Below are 22509 nucleotides of genomic sequence, written 5' to 3' on the forward strand. Positions count from 1 at the left end.
CTCTTCTTACGTCTGTTGTTCTCCTTAAAGTGCTTTCCCGCTAGTTTATCTTTTTGTACTTCAAATCCAAACACCTTGTCCTCTCTTTAAAGTCCTGTATTAATCAGTGGAATTAAGAACATATCGGGGTCTCAGACTCTCATCCCTCCTGAGATTTTTGTCTTGCCTTGTAAGTCCTTTCATCATCTTTACCCACTTTTGTTTTGAACATCCCCTCACTTTTTGGCAGCAACCATTTCATCACGAGCTTCCATCTGGAATTTTTGTTCTTTACATCAGTGTTTATCATACCCTCATCTTTTTGATCAGATTATAATCTCTACTGAACATTATCTCCAATACACTCCCTGTATACAAGACAATTTAGAAGTTATTATTCCATTATAGCAAAGCTTGCAGTATTTAGATATTTTCAGGCAAAAACTTGGGCTGATGCTTTAACCAAGCAATTTAATTCCTGATAATTTAGCATCCTCTTCTAGTGCACAATCCATAGGGGTGTATTTATGTCATACAACGTCAAGAAGGAAAATACAAGGTGAACATTATCTGGCATTGGACACATGTAAATGTGGCACAGCAAAACCATGTGTACAGTAGCAAGAAAATCGCAAAAAAAATTTAAACTTTAAATTACTAAAGCACATCTTTATTTTGCAATTAAACAATTAAGATCCACAAGTAAACTATATATATATTTTCAAGTCTGTACCTAGACAACTATTTGTCAACTGAAATTAAATATATCCACAAAATATGCATAACAGCATTTTTTCACATAATAGAATGAAATTTTACTTAAGACTAAAACAAGACTTGTTAAATGTTAATTAGCATATTTATCCTGGGAACTGCTGGTTTTCGGTAGAAGTTAGTGTATAATTTTAATGGCAAGAAATTTCATTTTATCAAAATGAGGACAAATACATAAGGCCCTTTAAAGCATACAGTAGCTGCAGTGACAAAAGCTGATTTATTTTCACATTGTCCAGTGTTGACCAATTTCAAGTTTCCATCGTCTCCCATCAACCGCTGCTTAGCCAAGATGGAGCATTTAGGTTGTTGGTTTGGTTTTTTTTCCCTCCCCCTCATGTGCTTTTAAACAAATTTATAGGCAGAAGTCTACTTATGGGAAGAGCCTTTGCACCCCCCCAATATTAATAAAGATACACAAGAATTAGAACAACAAAAGAGCTATTTAACTCTGAGACAATTTACTCCACACTTGCAGTCCATCATTCAGCAGTATGAAACTGAGATGAAATTTGACAACTGAAAGCCACAGCTGGAAATGCAAATTAATTACCAGAAGTAGCTGGCAAAAATATTGCCACCATCTGTTAATCTTGTTAATAATGATCTAAATAATACTCTTCCCTTTGTATTTACACATAGTATAGCACCTGTTACATAAAAAAAACCCCCAAACCTTACACAAACAGCCCTGCCAAACTGACTGGTTAAAATGGGATCACTGGTAAATGAAGCAAACCAAATGGAAAACAAATCTGGATACACTGGATAAGATAAAACCTTCACTCTCTTACCTTAATTTTCCTGTAAGATTATTCTGGGTTGTTACTGTGGTGCCACAACGTACTGAGATAATTGCACTGGATCATTTAAAGTCTAGTCCTTGTGGATATATTCTAGTTAAAGAACAAAACAGCTTAACGTAAACTGTTTAACCCTTTCACTCAGGTCTCGGGCCCCTGGCCTAGGTGCAAAAGGGTGACAACTTCCTTAAACTTTGTTGTGCATTATCTTGAGTTATCAAAATTCAAATAAGTTAAGTAAAAAAAAAAAAAAAGAATACTGATTTCCAGGTAATTTATCTAATGTTAAAAAAAATGCTTAGCAGAAACATTTACAGTAAACATAGCTCATTTGCAGCTAGCTCAGAGAGATCACAGAGATAAATTTACAAGTACCCTGTAAGTTTCTATTTGCACCTTTTTTTTTCCTTTTTTTTTTGTGTTTTTTTCCCCCCCCCAATGCAGGCTTCATATTCATTTTAAGACAGGAAAATTGAGATGATAGAATTATCTTATTAATAGCTATTTTCTGAAAATCCCTCAGAAACACATGAACAATCAACAAGAAATGGTTAGAACAACAGAAAGCATTCATACCAGGGTGTAATCCAAGTCATCTCTGTACAGAAACCCATTAAGCATCTCTCCAAACCCAATTTATTTTGTCCAAACGTTCAGTCAGTAGTAAGCATGAGATAAAGTGCTACTATTTAAACATCAAAACATTTTGAAAAAAATTATCCTTTAAAACATGTAAGCTTGCTAAATACAAAATACCACAACCAACAAGCTGCCAGCCAGTCCGTGACCCATAGTTCATGCTACAGCAGACTAGAGTCAGCTATTTTAGTGGTTTTTTAAAATAAGGCTACTAATCAAAATGTCTAAATTTTTAAACTTGAATATTTCACTATATTTTTAAAGTAAGTCATTTATCTCTCCTTTAATACCATTGAGATCTCAATGAGCAAAACACACCAAAGCCAATAGCCAGAACTTACAGCCTGTGTACCAGATCAAAACTTGTAGCTGGAGAAGCCCTATGAAAAGATAGACGCTTGTGGGAGTAACAAGCACAGAGGTAAAACCCAGTGATAAGGAACTGGCCTTCCTTGCAGACTTCTAAACAAACAAGTGAGTTTCAATGTCTAAGTGCAGTGGGATAACAGAGACCAGGCAGAACAGTTAAACTGAAACAAACCAACCATTTCCTCCTTCTAACAGCTTCCCAATCACCACTAATTGTAAATCCCTGCACATTCATGCAAGATCCACCGTTAATCAATATTTTTTTACCAGATCTTAATACTGGATCCTAGCACTAGAAGTAGCAATGGGAAAGAACTTCTTCAGTCTCAAGACAAAAGATGGGTACTAAAATGGGCAAATACACCCAACCCAGCTAACTGGGGACCTGAGATGTAAGTGACAAAAAGCCTGCAACCAGCATTAGAGGACACCATTCCTGTCCTTGGTGGAAGTCCAAGTATGTGAAATTTTCATGTGGACCATAATCAAATCACTCCCTTTATCCTCAGGCCTGAGGGGCTTGCTGATTGACTGCAAAGTGGCTTTACAGTCAAAACTACAGCATATGTACTGGACAACCTTGCTTTTGCTTGGAAATTGGTGGATCTGTAGAGCTTTTCATGCTCATGCTAATTCCCTGAGCCATCAAACATCGCCCACACACCTGCACAGACACTGCATAAGCATAAAAATATCACATAATTCAGCTCCACAGCATACCTGGAGCTCCAACATCTCTATGCCAGACCTTCCCTTCTTCCTGTTTCCCTGGGCAGTGCAACTGCAGCACATCCGCTGCATTTTGGCCCTTCCACGGGTACTAAGAAGCTTTTTGGAAGGTCTCCACGGAAAGTTGCCAGCTACACAAGTTCTATAACAAACTCCTCATGTTCCTTAATGTCCCAACTGCTTTCTCACCCTTTCTTTAATAGATGGTGTGCCACACTGTAATCAGATATTCTAGAAGAAGTGTTATTGCTTCATCTGTATGGCGTATAAGCTTTCAAGATTTAACAGAGAAATGTGGAAGAAATGTCAGCTATCATTAAATCTAGTGAGAAAAAAAATCAGGCATTCTCTTTTTCATAACTGGGAGAGAATAATAAAAATAAAACACATAAATGCAGTATTTTACTGCTTAAGACCTACAAGTGACTGAAAATACCAAATGCTTCCAAATTCAGGATAAATGAACTTTTTAGTTCTCTGTTATGTGGGATATTTAATGCAGTATTTCTCAAAGTGGACTGGCTGACAATCTGTAGGTGCTTTATTAAACAATACCTGCATCTTATTTCATATTTAGCAAAACCAAAAAAAGCTCTCAAAAACACTCAAAGCCCCCACTAGAGCCCCATGTCTTTCTACTTTCTACTAAAAAAACCCCTTCAGATCCATTTTAAACAAGAGATGGTAATGGTAGTTTTCAATCTGAACCTAAAAGTAAAAACAAAAGTCTTAACATTTTACATTGGCACAAAATTGTAATAATATTGCTCTTATTTACAATGAAATTTACTTTTTTTTTTCTTAGCTGGATTTATATCATGGAAGTGTTACAAACATACTCTCTCCCACACCCACCCAACATTTTTCCTAATCAAATGGTATGAAAATAATTATTCATAAAATCCAACAGTCATAACACCAATCACATATAAGTCTATAAGTCATTATGTCTGAAAGATACATTCATGTTTTGTACAGCATGAAACATACAAAAACTTCTTTAAAAAACTCTTAAGGATGATACAGATCTTCATAACCCAAAGTAAAATATTAAGCAGTTTTGCTTTTTTTGGCCGTATAAAAATATTTTAAAGGCCATTTATACCACAACAGGTAGAAAAATTTAAATGACTGACTTATGGTGCAGAAAGGCTTCAGTGCTATCTCTTTCCCAAGCAGTTTTTGGTTACCTTTATCCTGCCTTTGAAGAAGTCAAAAGCCACTTGAGTTGCTGATGGCCAATTAACTAAGAATATGTACTTTGTTCCATTTTTTTCCCCAGTGCAACTAGTTAATAAACTACAAGTCAGTGCAGAGGAAAATTTTGCAGAGACCTATTTTTCTTGTCTGTGTTTGTAATCAAAACAGTAATGACAGATGACCAATACATATCCCACACTTAATTGTGGTATAAATGGGACTTTTGAACTCGAACTGCTTTGGCAATTTTACATAAGAATATTTAAATATGTGACAAAGCAACGCTATATAATGCTGCTAAAACCTCAGTTTCTGATTTCCCTCAGAATAACAGGACAAACGATATTTTTGTTTACAACTTAACTATGAAGAAAATTTCTTTCAGTATAATGGATGAATTATTTTACTTTTTGGACATCAAGTGCTGAGTTCAATATAACCTTCTAACTAGCCAGCAACTCAGCTAATAACCTCATCACGTGGAAGTTAAAGAATTATAAAAAAGAATTTTTATTTGTTGCAAATGGCTTACAATAGAACTGAGATTAAAGCTACCATATTACTCTTCCTCAGTTCAGTTCAGATCCAGAGATTCTTGTAAAATTTATTTTTCACTGAGGGATAATATTGACTTAAGCATCAAATCTAGAAATATAAGTAACAGGGCCACAGCCCTCCTAATATTATTTTATTTTCTAAAAATATTTAAAACTCTATCTTCCATTTGGCATTGTGGTTCATGTTCATTACTAAGTCATAAGCCAGGATTTCACGTTGCCTGAATCCCTTTTCATTTAATAGTTCATAGCTGATCTGTTTCAAATGTCCATAGAACACAGTATATTATACAATATAATTCTTCAATAGTTAAAAATTATTTAGCATAGAACTTTCCATTTTAATTCTATGCTATATATATAGCTTACAACAAAATTTAATGGATAAACATTTTCAGGAAACCAGTACAATAAATTAAAACTTTTAAATAGAGGGCACAAAGTTATGCTGTCACAGGGCAGTCAAAGAAGTGACTGTTTTTTTCTTACAGTATATTACACTGGGTACCTTGCTTCTGACTTGGTTTCTCCTACGCTAGAAAAATACTAAAAAACTGGGACATTTATGCATCTTTAGAATGAGCTCAGATACTGTATCAGACAGACATTTCTTACAAATCTTCTACCTACTTAAATAAGCAACCCATACCAACTGGAACAATTTTGCACAAGCATAACAGAAGGCGACTGGGGTCATTACAAAAGTAAAATTAATTTCTGGGATAACTTCATAGTGTTCTCCTCCCTTCTCCCCTCCAAACAAATAAAAGAAAACAAAAGGCAGACCTGTACGAACATGGCTTGAAATCAACTATGAGAACGTAACAAGTTAGTTAGAAGGTAAGGGAATTAAATCACAACTGATTGTAAGTTCAACTTAATTATCAGTGCTATTAAAGAGTTATGTCTAATTGAGTAAAACAGCTATTCTCAATAAAAGGATAAAACAAAGTATCAGCTTCTAATGACCTACCAGCATTTCATAGTAAGATGCTAGTAAGTTACTGGTTGGAAGGAATGAAGGAATGTGCCAGATTTTTCACGTAATTACAACACAGCAGCATACAATGCTCATTCATTAAATTGGCAGAGGTGCTTTGCCTACAGAGAGTAGCACACAGGTACTTGTATAAGGAAAGAGGGAATGGTATTTCCATGACCCCTTGTGGTAACACATTCTAAGCACCAAGGGCCATTTTTAAAATCTGAACCCATTAAGATAAATATGACAGGACAATACCACCCCCATGGAATCATGAGTGCCTTTCACTGGATGTACGCTGTAAGTCTCAAGGCACTTAAGGGGTTAAGACATAATGCATGCACTAGTTCCCATCACATTAATCTGAAGTCACATGAATCAGAATACACCAGTGTATGACACACAAGCCGTGTCAAAGAAATGCTGCTTATTTTTATGTTGGTTTTTAAAAATGTGTATTGTTATTATTTTGTACAAGATGCTGGTAAGTGGGCATTATGCAGCTACTGCTGGGTTAACAGACGCCAGCTCTCCTCTAACAACCAGCTGGTCTCTAGTAAGGGTGTAGGACAAAGTGGGCTGCATCAGTAGGCAGTGTGTATCTATCTAGTATTGGCAATATTGCTAATGTTGTAAAAAACAAAACTGTGAGAGTCTGTACATAGTAAATAAACCTAGCACTGGAAAAAGACCATGGCTTAGTGTGTTTCTCATTTGTTTTTCATTTTAAGAGACATGGGTGTAAAACAGGGTGAAATAATTCCAAGCCTTGTTTGTAGCAATTCAACCAGAAGCGCAGTATATGGCACTACAATGAAATATCGTAGATTACCCTGAACACAATTAGTTCTTACAGTTTATGGTTTGTTCGGAGCAAATCACGAAAATAAAGTCTTCAAACAGATGAAGGTTAGAAGAGTTTCAGAGACTGATTTTGTTTCAACGTAAAGTGCAACAGTGCTGAAGTTTTCAAAGTCCTTTGTCAATTCTTTGCTGTACTTCACTATCATTTCCTGCAAGCAGTATTATGGCACAAAGAACGTTGCCAGTTCATTATAGAGGACAGGATTCCTCAATCGATATCATAGGTTTTTTGCTCTTTACTTATGCAGTGATGCTTGTAAAGGTTTAATAAATCCTTCTTCATACACCTTCAAAATAGCTTCACATACAAATCTGTACTGACTCTGAAAAGGAAAGTAGATTCAGTAAATTGAAAAGAAATGTAATTGAAAAATGTCATTTGGAAACAGAAAAGGCCTCTAAGATTTCCCCATCCCATTCTCTTCACAGGCCAAGAACTGTGCTTCAAAGTTCGTTTAGGAAACCCAACACAAAAGGAACTTCAGATGAGAGCATTTTGCTTCTCAACAGAAGAACAGGATGAAGGGTACTTTGAAATATATGCCAAAAGTCGTACCTACAAACCCAGTATTATTATTGTTACAACATCACCTATTTAGTAATTTTCTGCTCTTTATTTCCTTGATGAAATTCACTGACCTGATGTTTCCACGCCCTTAGATTTAGAAGTCATAGTTTCAAAGCACTTTTTCATACTTACATTAACTCTGGCATGTTACTGGCACCTCCCTCTCAGAATTTGATACAAAAGAAAACTGTTTCATGTTTGAAAAACCCAGAACTCCTGTTTCTTAACATTATGTAATGTCTAACTCCTCAATGAATCCAGGTCTAGCACCTGCATACACAGAGGCCACTAAAGGTTTGTTTTAAACAAATCATAGTTAAAAACCCCGACAGTAATCAAATTAGAATATAATGAAACAAACCGAAATAATTGCAAAGCACCACAACTCCCGTTGCATCCTGCACAATGTGTCTATGCTGGTTAGAATTCCAGCACACCTGCACTGTCAGGGTCGTGGAACGGCCCTCTCTGTGCAGTAGAGTTAGTGATGTCAGATCTTAAAAGGGAACGTTGACATATCTAGCACTAGAATCATTCTTTACTGTCCTGTGGCGTGTATATGAAACAGCTCCGTTTCTGCCCATCTGGGTAAAATCTGTGCTTTCCCCGCGCTCCCGAGGGCGCCTGAGCTGGCCGCGCACAGCGCCCCCCGGCGGACAGCGAGTGAATCCCTCGGGACACACGAACTCAGCACCAGGCTGCCAAAGGAGAAACGGGAACAGCTGATGCTCATGAAACCTTAAAAAACCCAATTCCTTTATTAGACCTTCTCCCTCTCATGCACTAAACACCTGCTTTTCACTGAATCTTGAGAATTTTGGTTTTCTAAAAAAAATAAGGAGACCAGATGATATTTAGCACATAATGTGAAAAAATACAGTTAAAACCCTTACCACTGCAACTCCTACCTTTACTAATAACATTTCTTCCCCTCTACATATGGTAGAGAGACAGCTATTCATCCTGTAGAACTGTCACAAACAGCAAGAGCCATCCTTTGCTACTTTTCATGTATCATCACCTTTCTCATCCTTCCTGTGCTACCTGAATAATACAACTTTTTAGTGAAATATGAATACTGGAACATGAATTCAGCTGCACCGAATGACTGATGACCTAGAAATGGAGACACATACATACTTTTGGTCAGTCTTAGTACTCTCTGAATAACACAAAAGGTTTACTCAGATTTGATCAGAGGAACAGCAGCAGGGACATGAAAATTACTATAGCGAGTAATAACCTTCAGGTAATTGTGATTTGATATTGGATCTAGTGCCTTTTCTCCTTCAAGATACTTTCTCTAAACGCTGTATACTAGGAGTAAAACTATATCAATTACTCATGATTACTCCTTCAAAAAAATAAAAAACTTGGAACTATCCAAAGTCTGGAACAACTGAAAGCCCAAGTTGGTTTTTTTTTTCTTTCTGAAAGACAACACAATTCAACCTTTTCACCCTTTACAGGTACTTTCTAAAAACATAAACCCAAACTGCTCTTACAGGTAAGCAATACCTGACTGATATAATAACAAGTTTCTAAATCTGTTCTAAAACACTTACAAGTCTGAAAAGCACATGAATTATCTCACAAAACTCAAACATTACAGGTGCATGAAAAGTTCTGGTATCTTAAGGTACATCAGATGTCATGAAAGCCCCAAAAGAATCCTTGTAGTGAGTTACCTTCTTAGACTAAATGTACTTATGATTGCTTTGATGCATTTTGCATCAGATTTAATAACACTGATTTTTAAAACTATTATTTTTCTGATAATTTCCCTTTAAGTCACTACAGGGCATAGTAAAGGCTTGTTTCCATTACAACTAAGGCAACATAAAATCACTGAATTTCATCACTGAAGTTTTTTCTTGCATGTCTTGATTCTTTCTGTCTTTATGTTTTATACTACTCCCATTCTTAACACCTGGAATCAGGCTCCTGCTTTCTCCTCTGAGTGATTTTTACATCGCTGAAAATTGACCCTTTTTGTCATTATTTGCCAAGTATCCTTCAAACAGCTGCTGCTTTTTTTTTCAAGTTTTCTCTGTAGAAATTTAAAGAATTGCTCTTTTCCAATAGCCTTAGGAATTTATTCTTGCCTGGAGCCAAGACTACAGCTACACTGGGTAAAGGTGATCTCTGCAATATGATCAACAAGTATATTAAAAATCCATCCAACGTGACTAGATCATAGAAAATTACTGTTCTGCAACACAGAACAGCAGGGATGATACTCACAGGTGTTTGGATCATCATGGCTCTTTGATCTCTCATGGTTCTTACAATATCTAGTGGATAAACAGGCTGATTGCACTCAATGAGACACATCGCTGTCTCCATCGTGATCAGAACCCCTGTCCGTCCAATCCCAGCACTGAAACAGCAAAAAAAAAACCAAAGTGGAAAATGAAATCAAGTGTCTGGAGTACAGTTCATTCTTGAAGACCTTCCTTCTCATGGATTCTCAGGGCTGATCATGACTCCCATACTGCTGGGGCAGGGGTTAGACTGGTTGTGTCTGCGTCTGGAAGCAGCCTCTGTCCTGCCTGAACAGGGCAGTACAAAACTGCCATTCCTTGGAAGAGGAACTGCCTCACCTAGCCATTCCCCTGAGCAGAACTTAGAGAGATGTTTATTAAGATCACCTTATAAACCACACTAACATCTAAAGGATAACAAAACACGAGCATATGCTGGGCACGTTGTGCCAGTTTGAGCATTACTGAAATGATGTTTTCTGCAATGTTGGGCCAATAAAATAATAATCATGTCCTTCATGTGATCCATACCTTCTTATATCCAAATAAGGAAAAGAACAATTACTAGAAGCCTCTGTAAGATGACAATAAGGATTGTTTTCTTGTTATTAAAAAGTACAATCTAGATCTAGATTGCATAGATTGAAAAGGAATATATAATAGCAATCCCTTTGAAGACAACGAAGTACCATAACATACAAATCTCAGAATGCAAGATTATCAAGAGAGCTTACAGACAAACATTTTTTTCCCTTAAAAATAAAACAAATCTGAAGATTTATCTACTTTGTTTTATATACACATATGCTTTTCCAGAAGTAGCAAGCCTTAAGGATTGAATATTTAACCATGAATTTGATGATCAGTTTCAAATTTTTCAATTAATGCTGCACTTTTGAAATAGAAAACAAATGTTTCCCCATATTGGAATATAGGACCAAATACATATTTTGAAATGCCAGCATTATCCCAACTCATACAATAAATCAAAATATTTGTATCTAAAGTGATTAATATAAACATTTCAAACTCTGAAAGTTACTTGTTCTGATTTTAAAGAGTAACTTCAAATTAAGTCTGGCTAAACAACTATTTAAATCTTTGTCCAGGAGGTGGCATTAAAGCTACTCTATGTTTCAGTGATGTCATAAGAATTTTAGGACAAGATGTAAATGTGCTGGTTATATAAAATGATTCAGTAGTATTTCATATTTCTATAATTTATACATATAGAATTTAAATGCAGAATGCTTTACCAAGCAGGAACAAACAGTAACTGTCAAAGAACCTAATGACTCATTTCACAACTTCAAAAGATTCGGAGAAGGACAAGAACGATGGAAAATGTGATAAGTTCCCTATGATAAACATAAGGTAGGATACGACTCTTCAGCTTGGAAAAAGAAATCACTGACTGATGGAGCAGAGCACTGAGACATGAGGGCATGAAAATCATGAAGGGCACGGACAGGATGGGTGGTTCACCATGTCATGGTGAATTTACAGAATTAGAAACTGTTCAACAAAACCAGTAAGACCGTATAAAGATAAAAATAACCACAAGACACAATATCAGAAATGAGTGGCTTGTGTAGCTCAATATAACAAAAACCTTTCCAATTCCTTAAGGTCTTTGTTGCCTTATAATCTCTGTGGGTTTGGACCATTTTGTTTTTAAATTATTATTGTACAAAATAAAATAATTTTCTACTAGCTACTTGGAGTCCTCGCACTAAAGCTGGTAGCTTAGTCCTGAAAACAAATTTTGTTACACTAATGCCCTGCCCTATTATACTGAAGAGATGTTAAAAATAGAGTGCATGCACCATATGGAGGAACACCTGGGCTCCTTCTGCTTGACTCCCTGATGGAATTTGGTCATACTTCCCAACAGCCACCAAGTTGGGCCAATGAAGTAAATTATGTTCAACTGTGATATCCCATCTCTTTTCTTCTGTGAAACCTAAATTTTTCATACAAGTTTCAATTACACATGGAAATTATCAGTTTGGAGCTGAATTGATGCCTCCTTGAGATAAATGAAACTGTTCCTACTCTCCAACGTTGTTGCAGTGTTTCTGTAGACTTGCATGCTTTATATCATAGAGATTGTATATGGCAGCCATTTTCACCATTTTTGCACAATGATATTGACCAGAAGTACATCAATAATGGGAGCTGAAAAACAGTTTCAATTAAGACACTGGCATTCTGGTACTAGTTTCACTAGTCACTAAGATTCACCCTGACCTGCATAAAACAGAACTTGAGAGCAGAACTAACAAAATACAATTTCTGATACACAAGGTGGGTTTTTCTTTTTCTTTCATCTCCTTCAATAAATGTCTAGTTTACCTGTAGTCTTTATTTTATCCCTTACACTTCCCAGCTTCTCTCTGAAAGGAACAATACATGCCTGACTCAGGAACAGTGAGTCTGGGGAGTATTCAGGAACTGAGAGGTCAAATATTATTCACAGAACTGTTCTCCAAGACTTGTGATAGCACATGTTCCTTTGAAAACAACTGGCATTATTCTAGTTTGCTAATTAGTTATTTTAAAATGATTAAGATTTTGAAATTCACTACAGGAATGTAGAATGCTATTAAAAAGTACTGCACAAGAAAAAAACCACGTTTCACGTGTACATAAAGATCTAAACAACAGTTATTTTAATTCATGACGAAGGTAAATTGTTGAGAAAACTGTCTCACCTTAATGTATGTATCATAATATCATGTACTGTAAGACTGCAGATTTGAGAAAAAATGTCTTTTAATCAATCTTTCCATAAACCACCCACATTCTCCACTATGGATCATTTATACAGCTATTCTAGAGCTTGGTAGAATAGGAACCTATTCCTCATGGTTACCAAGTATCTTTTCCATTCCCCTGAATTATTATGTAGATTGTTAAGCATTTAAACTGTAAACAAAACACTCCAGCAAAATCCCTGCACAGATCAACACATGTTGCTATCCAAAATTTTGCTTACTGAAATGTGATTACCATGTTAAATATTTGTTTTATTTCAATGTTGAGTTTTCCTGTCATCCCCTAAGCAGATACAATTAAATATTTATTTCAAGAACAAAGCACAGAACAGCTATTTGATGATAAAAAGTTCACTTTAATGATTTACTAAAGTTGGAAAAAAAATTGATACCTGCAGTGAACAACAACAGGTTCTTCTCTGCCAGCCCTCTTCTTTCGCACAAGACACACAAAATCTAGGAAATCGCTGGAATCATCAGGAACCCCATGATCAGGCCATGCTATGTACTGGATTTGGGTCAGCTGGCGGCTTTCCTCTTTCTAATCAGAAACATTAATCAAGGGTAATTCAGGTCCCATTAAAAAACCCCCCAAAAATAGTAATTAAAAAAATCGATAGTACATTTATAGCAACTTGTACCCATAATCAAAGTGGCTTCAGGCAACTAGCAGTGCTTTATTAGTGTTAACCATTGGTCATCCTGGATTTTATAATTACTTTTGGGTTTTTTTGCTTAAAAGATAAAAGGAAATCCACAAATGCTTACATCTTCAACAGGTTAAAAAAATTACACAGCACATAATAGCAAAGGATAGTTCAAGGATACCAACAATCTAACTGAACACTAGATGTACAAGAAGGTGGCCATATTCTTAGCAAACCAAATTTAACAGAATGAGATAGTATCTTACAAGATCAAATACCAGAACTAGGGTAGGGAGGGGAGATCAGACATAAAAGCCTTCCTTCAGACCCTGTGTGAACAGCAGCATTGTTTTGCCTTCATCTCCACTTCCTACACCTACAACGCACAATGACTTTGTTTTCCACTCCCTCTGGCCCTTGCTCTGATATCACAAATATAATCAATCGGCCTCTGCTTAGGGCAGGGGACAGCCCGGGCAACCAGAGTCGCATTTCAAAAGAACAGGAGCTACTGCACTTTAAATAGCCTTTAGGCATTGAATCGTTTACAGAGATTCCACGGCTGATAGCAGATGAGCAATTGTCTCAACAGGACATAGGGTAGGAATTTTAACTGCACATTGACTAAAAGGCAGCTCTATAAAACTGGCTTTTCATCTGGTTATCCAAGCAATGAGAAATAAGTATGTGAACTAAATTCCAGATACTCATTTCCAAACATTTCTGAGATTGAAATGCTGGTTGGGGAGGCTCTGAAAACTACCCATGCCCTGAAAATCATGCAATGCATGTTCAAAAAGGTCCTTGTTTGCATGTAGTCACCACTCCAGATTCATCCTTCTCTCAGCAGGATTTATGTTCTGTCTTCTTGCACATATTGTTCAAGATGAAATTATTAAGAACTGTTTGCCTCTACAATACTTTCAGTTGTGATGATGAAACACCTCTAACATCTCATGTTCTGAAAACATCAAGGGAATAACAAGTTTCTCAACTTCTTTTATTACTTTTTTCTTTGGCCAGGTTATGAAAGACACCAGTAAAAACTTTTAGGATAAATAATGTATCTTTCATGTGATCCAATTAATAGGATCATGAAAATTAAATCTCTGTGATATTTTTGCTTATGAAAGATTTGTTATCATTCTATGGACAAAATCTCTCCTAGGTAAGTACATGACAATATGAGTAGTTTTCTAGAGGGTTCTAGAAATAAATAGTTCCACTTATATGGCCATGCCACCAAGTTGAAAAGAAAGTCTAAGTACGTTTTACGTAGTATCCAAGGATTCTGCAGGTTAATACGTGAAAACATATTATGATTTTACCTCCAGATTAGTCAATGTCATTTCTCGAAAGACATAAGCAGGATTTCCTTCTTCTGAATGGCAGGTAATCTGGAAATTCCCATATGATGAGCTTCCTGATGGCTCTGGCCAGTACTGATGGCATTTAACCTAAGGTCAACACATTTTTAAAGATGCCTGTGTTTAAATTCAGAGTATTATTTTCATTTTCTCTAGTCTTTAAACCTTTGTTTGTTACAGATTATTTTGATCATTTTGTAATCACTATTAATTTACTTACCAAGTAGATTTGTTACCTAATTACTGTTTATAAAATCAGGTATCACAGAGATTTCCTGTTTCTCTTTTCAAGAGGACACATGCACCAGCTCTTGCAGTTAGTTTAACTGAAGATGGATGCCTTTAACTTCCATTACAATTTTTTTAAGAGCTTATCTACAAATATTCCATCTTAACACTTGAGTGACAAAGATGCTGCTTTATAAACATTTCTGACCTCCAAGATCCTAATGTGACCTTCTCAAAGTACATTTATATGGGAAAAGAACACATGAAAAAAAAAAGGAGATAAGCAACAAAAAAAGTTGCTATGCTAATGCAGAAAATAGGGGGATGAAGATGGTGGACTTCAAAGACTCCCTATCAAGTCCTCAAACGTGAATGAAAACTTCAAACACTATGACTTCTGATGTATGGCTTAAATGCCTAATTACAGAGGTCATTTCAGCTCAAGTGTACTTTTGCATTTCCAACCCACCTGGCGATTCTTTAAGAGCAGCCAGATATGCAGACTTCCTGCTCCACTGAGACATCCCGGCATGCAGTGGGATAGTGATGTCAGAAGCCTCATGATCAGCTTTAGAGCAGGGAGTCTGCCTATGGGTATAAGACAGATAAGTCCTTTTATTTCATTATTAAGCAGCTCTCCAAAGAACTCCACAAATACCATTATTGAAGGGGTGGGGGAACCTCAGAGAACTGCTATTGCAAGTCTGTTCTTAGCAGATCTGCAAAGAAAACTCAGAGTAAAAGGGCACTTGTACTGAAATTTCCTCTAATCATGTTTATTTGGGAGCAGGCAGCATCATGCAAACATTGAGTCACTGAAAAATGGTTTAAAAACACTGCAACTCCCCTTCAATTATTTTAATTCTATTTAGAGTCCTGACCTCACAGCAGATATATAGTTATTAAAAAGTCAGAATATATACAGACAGCTGAACTGCAGTTCAAGTTGATCAGAACAGCCACAACCCACTATAAATCCATCTTCAAAAGAAATCCTGATATGGAGGAATTCCACTACACTATTATTCCAGACTGTCATTTCTGTCCACACACTTAACCAGCCAGTGCTAGTGGGAATGCTCCAGACTAAACCAAGTAACTCTGGAAGTACACTGTGTGCATGACCAGACTTGATTGTTTTGCCTATCTCCAAAGGATAAAACTGCATAAAACCCAAAGCTATCAAGGAAAAACTACAGCTTAAACCACAACCAAACAAGCCACAAAATACACCTGAGGCCTTTTACAGCACCATACACAGTGACTAATTTTGACTCTAATTACTTTTTTATTAGTATTCTATTTTTACACGTTTTATATACAAATTAAAGGACAATGATTATTTCATATGATTAAACAAATCTTTATAGACACAGAATAACATTTTATGGAAAATTTTAGATTTCAAGCTTTAAGAAAATCCTTGATAAGACAGTCATCCAGGCATGGGATATTAACACTACAAAGCTGTGTTAGGCTGCCTTAAAAATTAATCTCACTACATATCAAAGAAGTACTCTACAAAAACTGATTCAACTTCTTGGAGTTCCCTCATTTGAAGTTTAGAGAAAAAAATCCTATGAAGGTAAATTCTAGATGCCTTTTACTTCACAAAAAAGAACCAAACAAAGCAGACTAAAAATATTTTAAGAAATACATGAAGACTTAAGTGCATTTCAGGACTGAAAAAAGTTTAAATAATAGCTGCATTAACAACACCAGAAGATTTAAAATCTAGGACTCATCATTGCAGACATATTAGGAATGCACTGCTTTTATGAAAAACAGTTACAGAACGATAGAACAGTTTGGGCTGGAAGGGACCTTTGAAGGCCATCCAGTCCAACCCCCTGCAATGAGCAGGAACGTCTCCAACTAGATTTGAGTTGCTCTGAGCCCCATCCAACCTGACCTTGAATGTTTCCAGAGATGGACATTCACCACCTCTCTGGGCACCTTGTGCAACTTGTGTATTTCACCACCCACATTGTAAAAAATTTCTTCCTTCTATCTCCTCAACCTACACTCATCTAGTTTAAAGCAATTTCCTCTTACCCCTTGTCATATTTTATGCCACAATGGTATATTCCTCTAATCTTTTAAAGGCTAATCACCAACAGTTTTTTAGAAGATTATGGAAGTGGTATTTAAGGAAATGTTCTACTTACTCTGCCCCGTTCAACTTGAGTTGTTAACATTACAACCATAGAAGAGCCTTGCTCCCAAGTCATCTGCCAAAAATCAGGACATGTGTTCGGTAATGGACCTTGACAAGCAATGTACTGGTTTATTATTGTGGAAGAAGGGATTTCCATCTAAGAGAAGACAAAGTCATTATTTCAATTCCTACAGCAAATGGAAGGCAGGCATCAGACATTTACAGTTTAGTAACTAATAGATTAAAAAAACATCCATGACATTAATTCTATTTCTTAAAGGCTAGCAAGCACAAATTGGCACAGATAAAGATTCTTTAAGTGTTTCACATGCAAAATTACTACAAAAATTCAAATACACTTTTCATATGAACTGACAGTCAGGTAATTGCCATAATGAAGATTAATGGTTGAAAAAAGAAGTAACAAAGCAGTTGGCAAATAATTCAGGTGCAAATATTTCTTGCTCTGTGGGTTTTTGACACTAGGGTGTTAACACTGATCTCAGAGTTTAATATCTGCTTTTTTTCATTAAAGTAAGTAGCTGTAATTTTGCTGTTACTAACAATGAAAAAAACAAGATGCAAAAGAAAGTGATGCCAAATTAAACTTTACTGTTGTTGAACACAACTGTTACAAAAGTAATCAGAAAAGAATTAATTGCTCTGGAGAGGGCTGGCTTCAGTTATCATTTCTTTACTTTCAGTCACCATTCTTTCATTAAATGTGGGGCTAGACTTTAATATTTATGAAAAGACGTGCCACAAAACATTAGAAAGTAAGTTTATCTACAGGGAATTTCAACCTGACTAGAGGTTTAGTAGCCATTCTAGCCTGAACTAAATTTATAAAAAATAGATTTTTTAAATTAATTTTTTCATTGAAAAACTGTAAAATTACTTCATGTCAGAAGCACTTCTGAAAAATACAACTCACATTTATATAATTTGCATTGATGTAATCTTCATTACTTTTTAAAATAACCCGTGTAGCATCATCTGAAAAAAAATTTAGAAAGATGTTACAGTATTATTTACTAACCACAGTGAAATACTTTTAGAGCACATATACAAATAGAAGTACTTACAAGGCGAAATGTCTCTGTATCTATTTTTGGAAATGTTTTGAGGTAATCTGGCACAAGACATTGTCATTCCAGGCTTTTTCCTATACAATTGCTAAAAGACAAAGCTGATGGTCAGAACATAATAGATGCAATAGACTCATTATTATATTCTTTGCCTAAATAGAATTTTTCTAAAAAGAGGTGCTTTTCAGAACAAAAACTACTGAGCAACAGTAGCTTCAACAAACATGAAAATACTTTTAAAAATAAAGCACTATAAATTTAGTTATGCTCTGGGATCACTGAAAATGACCAAGATGTAACCAAGATTTGTTTTAAGACAAAGTGAATGTTCAATTTCAAGCTTCCATTAGAACATTGATCCCGAGAAAAAGTAATATTATACACTGATATGTGAACTCACTGATACTGACATCCCACTTGGTCATCTGGGGCAAGCAGATTGTGTCATGTATAGGCATCTACCTACGTTGCAGGTAGATTTTTTTGGGGTTTTTTCCTTCTGTATTCCAGTAACTGTAGAGCAAATCCTGGATACCTTGCACTTTTCCTGCACAGGAATTGCCTTGGAGAGGTTCCTGCCCTTTCATGCCTTAGTCATGCATTGCCACAACCCTTGTGCTACAAAAAATATCAGTGAAATGATCCAGGTTCAAAAAAAGCACTTTAAAAAACTTTCGTACACTGAACTTGCTAGAGAGAACAAAAACTTATATTAAAGGAGAATTTTAAATAACTTAGAAAAAATCTGCTCTTTCTAAACATAAAAGGAAATTTTACCGAAGTTCTTAAAGAATGGTATATAAAATACATTTTATAAACTTATATTGCAAAATATAACGCTAGGTGTCCATTTGGTGAGGAATTCACAGAATTCGCACTGCTGTGTTTTACAAAGCTACTGCTTCCTGCTTTAAGCCACTTATTCTCATGCATTTAAGATGGATATCACCAAGGCACAAGTCCGTGCTGAAGAAAGACCACGGCTATCAGCAGCTTAGGGCCCCACAGGAAGTGCACTACTATTCTGAAATATGTCAATAAAAATCAACTGTTTATAAAATACACAGTTACATTAACCTTTAACATTAGGGCAGTAGTTTCATTGGTTATTTTACCTTCCCTCTTTGAGAATGCCCACAAAATGTCAACAGCTCGGTGTCATTCAGTTTCTACAGCAACTTAGGTATGCAGTGGAAGGCCTGAGTACAGAACACGTATTTTGGTAGACATTCTACAGCCTTCATCTTTATGAAAATATTTTATTAGCATGTCCCTGATAACCTCAGAAAGTGTAAGTAATAAATAAAGCTATTTATGAAATGAAAACCTAGGATTAGGCATTCTTAAGTTTGCACATACAGGTTTGATTTTTTCCTTTGGTTATTTTTCTTTTGAGAGTGTAAGACAATTGTTTTGCTAAAAGATGCTGACTGTACCGAGATTTAATTGAAAACTGCTCTGTTAAAATAACTGCTATCCCAAAAGACTTGAAACTTGCATCCAGCTCCAGGCGATACAGTACTTACATCAAACTGAGCCAAGACAGTTCCAGTGATAAGCCCCTCTGCTAACTGAATCATGGATTCCCTCAGAGCATTATCATCTTGATGGACACCATCAAGTGGAGATTTCTCAGGGATGTACTGAAAATCAGGCTCGCTCTCCAGCTTCTCTTCCACAACATCATAGACAGCTAGAACAAGCAAAGGTATGAATGCTCTGACTGAAGATGCTGTTTGACTAAAGTTAGCTCTAAATCATTTATTTAAAACAGCAAAAACACCACATTCCTCCTGTAGAAAAACACACATTTATTAGCACATTGATTTTAGTTCCCATCAGCAAGGACAGATAGCCTTTACTGATCATTATAATCAACAATAAAACTTTTGGCTTTGGTGTAAAAGTAACTTTATGTGAAAGCACCATCACTGACCATTAAAATTTTTATCAAAACTCACGTTATACCCTGCCTTGTAACTCCCTAATCTCAGAATCTCACATCATGCCTCTGATGTCATCACAGCTGCACTTACATTTTACTTACAATTCACTTAGAACTCATTTTAGGCTTCAGTAATTAGGGCATGATGTGCAGACCACCTGAGAAAATTGCATGAATACGTGGCATTATAAAGCTATCAATGCTCTATATGTGCCGTGCCTGTAAACTCGGAAATCTTCTGCTACACCTAACAGAGACGTGCTGCTCAAAAGCCTCTTTTTAAATTATATCACATCACTACAAAGGAGGAAACTGGCAACTCCTCACTTCTACAACTCACATGTTTTTCTCCAGAATACAAAGATAATCAACACACAAAGGGAAAGACAGTTTGTTTTAGCAAATTTGCAAACAAAGCTCACAATTTTGTCTGAAAAAGAAAGTAAGACCACAAAAGCTGCAAGAGAACTTACACACAGAATGACAGGACATGTAAATGCGGAGTGCAAATTAGCAAGTAAGGGAAAAGGTTTTATAAGGTGGGTGAGGTACTCTGCAAAAGTAATTTCAATTATTCCAATTAAACATCAATATTTTTCATTTTGCTTTTTCCTCTCCAACTCTGTTATAGTTAGGAGGTGCAGCAGAATTAAATCCAGTGCCCATCTGCTGGCTACAATCCAACAGTGTATTTTGTGAATACATTGCATAAGCTTTTATTTAGACTGCATTTTAGCACTTCTACTAAGCCTCCTCAAGTAGAAACATTACCAGTGGTTTTGAATTGTTTTAAAAATGTATGGAAGTATTTTGTATATACTGACCTCCAAAGTCATCCAAACACTGGATATTTGGTGAGGGGTTTTTGTTTGTGTTTGGTTTAAATTTTCCTTAAGGGAATAACAGTAACCTCATGAAATACATTCAATATCCATGTAGCTTTCTGGACACTTTTATCAATGAGAGTGAGAACAAAATTTAAATTAGCTCTCTGTTAGAAATATTTGATCTCTGACTTTTTTACTAGTTTTCAACACCTAGTTATACACAGCTCCTTAGGTATGGGATCTATACACTGTGTTGTTGCAATTCCTTTTCAGGGGAGGGAGCTCTTTCTTGAAGGTTAAACATGCCATCCCAGGACACAAAATGGAGGTTAGAAAACAAGAGCAGGGTGTGGACTTTTATTTTTAATTATGATATACAAGTCACTCACCATTGGGTCGAACTAGGAGCACAAGTTCCCCTGAGTGTCTCTCACAGCTAGCTTTAATAAACATTACAACTTGGTCATGGGTATGCTCTGCTATATCCCTGCCGTTAATCAGCACAACCTGGTCCCCTTCATTCAAACGAGGGACACAGAGATCAGCCTGCAAGGTTGGGGGAAAAGCACAAAACCATCTGTAACACAAACCATTACCAATTTCTTACCTTAAAATAACAATTTAAAGTAACTATACTTGGGCTCTTGAATCCTAACAGCCCTGTTGCTATGGTTGCTGTACTGTATTCAAATGATGAATCTAAGCATTACACAATACACAGGCAGTGCCATTCCCATGAAGGAATCCATTTGCAGCTGGGAGGTGACTGGCACTGTAACATGTCTTTCAGCAGCAGTTACCCTACCCTCAGCTGATGCAGAAAGCTCCTCTGTTTGAATCACACTTTGTATAGGCAATTAAAGAGCAGGATGTTTTTATCTTTGAAGGGACAGGAGTAACATGGCAATACCTTGTCCAAATCAATTTCACAGGCTTATATGCTTCAGGTCTAAAATACCTAAACATGGTAATGGCAAAATACAATGCACAACTCCCAGTAATCCCAGAGAGAAGAATCGGGCAATAAAAATTGTTATTATAATCGCAGTCTAAATGTCATTGCAGAAGAGAGAGAGCACAAGCCATCACCAACAATCTTCTCCCTAGAGAGTGAATGTTTCAAGCCAAAATTATTCACATTATTAAATATCTCAGGGATAATCATTAACAAGAACAGTGATTTTGGCAAAAATTTCAATAGTTTCAAAGAGTAAAAAAAAACCCAAAAAACCCCCCAAAACCCAAAAAAACTAGCCTGCAAAAGAAAGAACTTCTTAAAGTTCTTAAATAAGCAAATAAATGGTTAACTCCACTCTAACTCTCAAAGGTATAGACAGAGCTGACTCCAGTCGGTTGAATACCAGGTCAGTATTTCTGGCAATAAATTGACAAATATTGTGCCTAGTTAGAAGACACTCTTATAGTCACTAAACATCAGTAACAACATGCAATCAGACCTGATGAATGATTCATAATGTCTGGTTTTAATCTACATCTTGGCTTTACTCAGCTACATCTGTCACTAAAGTAAGACATTTGCTATTTTAGTTATTTTTAACACTTTTTCAATACGTAATTTATGTGAAATTACTGAATGTCTGTATCTAAAAAAAGTAATAAAGTAGAAGTATTTTTAGGGTGGCACAGCTCAAGTACCAGTGCATATTGAGCATCTGTAATGCCCTGTAATTTTCAGAAATTAAACTTTGTTTCAGTAAGAAAAAAATACTTTTGAGGATTGAAG

At 36.0% G+C, this 22509-nt stretch overlaps 1 protein-coding gene across 5 annotated transcripts in view; it reads right to left on the reverse strand.

Moving 5' to 3' along the window:
• Positions 1-627: 627 nt before the first annotated feature.
• The window catches only part of PTPN4 (protein tyrosine phosphatase, non-receptor type 4), a 90600-nt gene continuing 68718 nt past the window's right edge, over positions 628-22509 (reverse strand). For 2 of the 5 annotated variants that reach the window (XR_001863931.1, XR_001863932.1), the window contains 10 exons: positions 21155-21311; positions 19520-19686; positions 17991-18081; positions 17840-17901; positions 16916-17062; positions 14481-14609; positions 12898-13046; positions 9709-9844; positions 8373-8580; positions 7133-7219 (listed from right to left, as the gene is read on the reverse strand). Coding sequence is in view for 3 of the 5 variants with exons in the window: in XM_017740181.1 (XP_017595670.1) it covers positions 7133-7219; positions 9709-9844; positions 12898-13046; positions 14481-14609; positions 16916-17062; positions 17840-17901; positions 17991-18081; positions 19520-19686; positions 21155-21311 (1125 nt within the window). In the remaining 2 variants the exon portion in view is untranslated. Of the gene's footprint in view, positions 7220-8372; positions 8581-9708; positions 9845-12897; positions 13047-14480; positions 14610-14657; positions 15336-16915; positions 17063-17839; positions 17902-17990; positions 18082-19519; positions 19687-21154; positions 21312-22509 lie in introns of those variants that run through there. The other 3 variants (XM_017740181.1, XM_017740182.1, XM_017740183.1) reach the window with 3 other exon arrangements.

This window comes from Corvus brachyrhynchos, unplaced genomic scaffold (genome assembly GCF_000691975.1).
Source record: "Corvus brachyrhynchos isolate BGI_N302 unplaced genomic scaffold, ASM69197v1 scaffold126, whole genome shotgun sequence".
NCBI classification, from domain to species: domain Eukaryota; kingdom Metazoa; phylum Chordata; class Aves; order Passeriformes; family Corvidae; genus Corvus; species Corvus brachyrhynchos.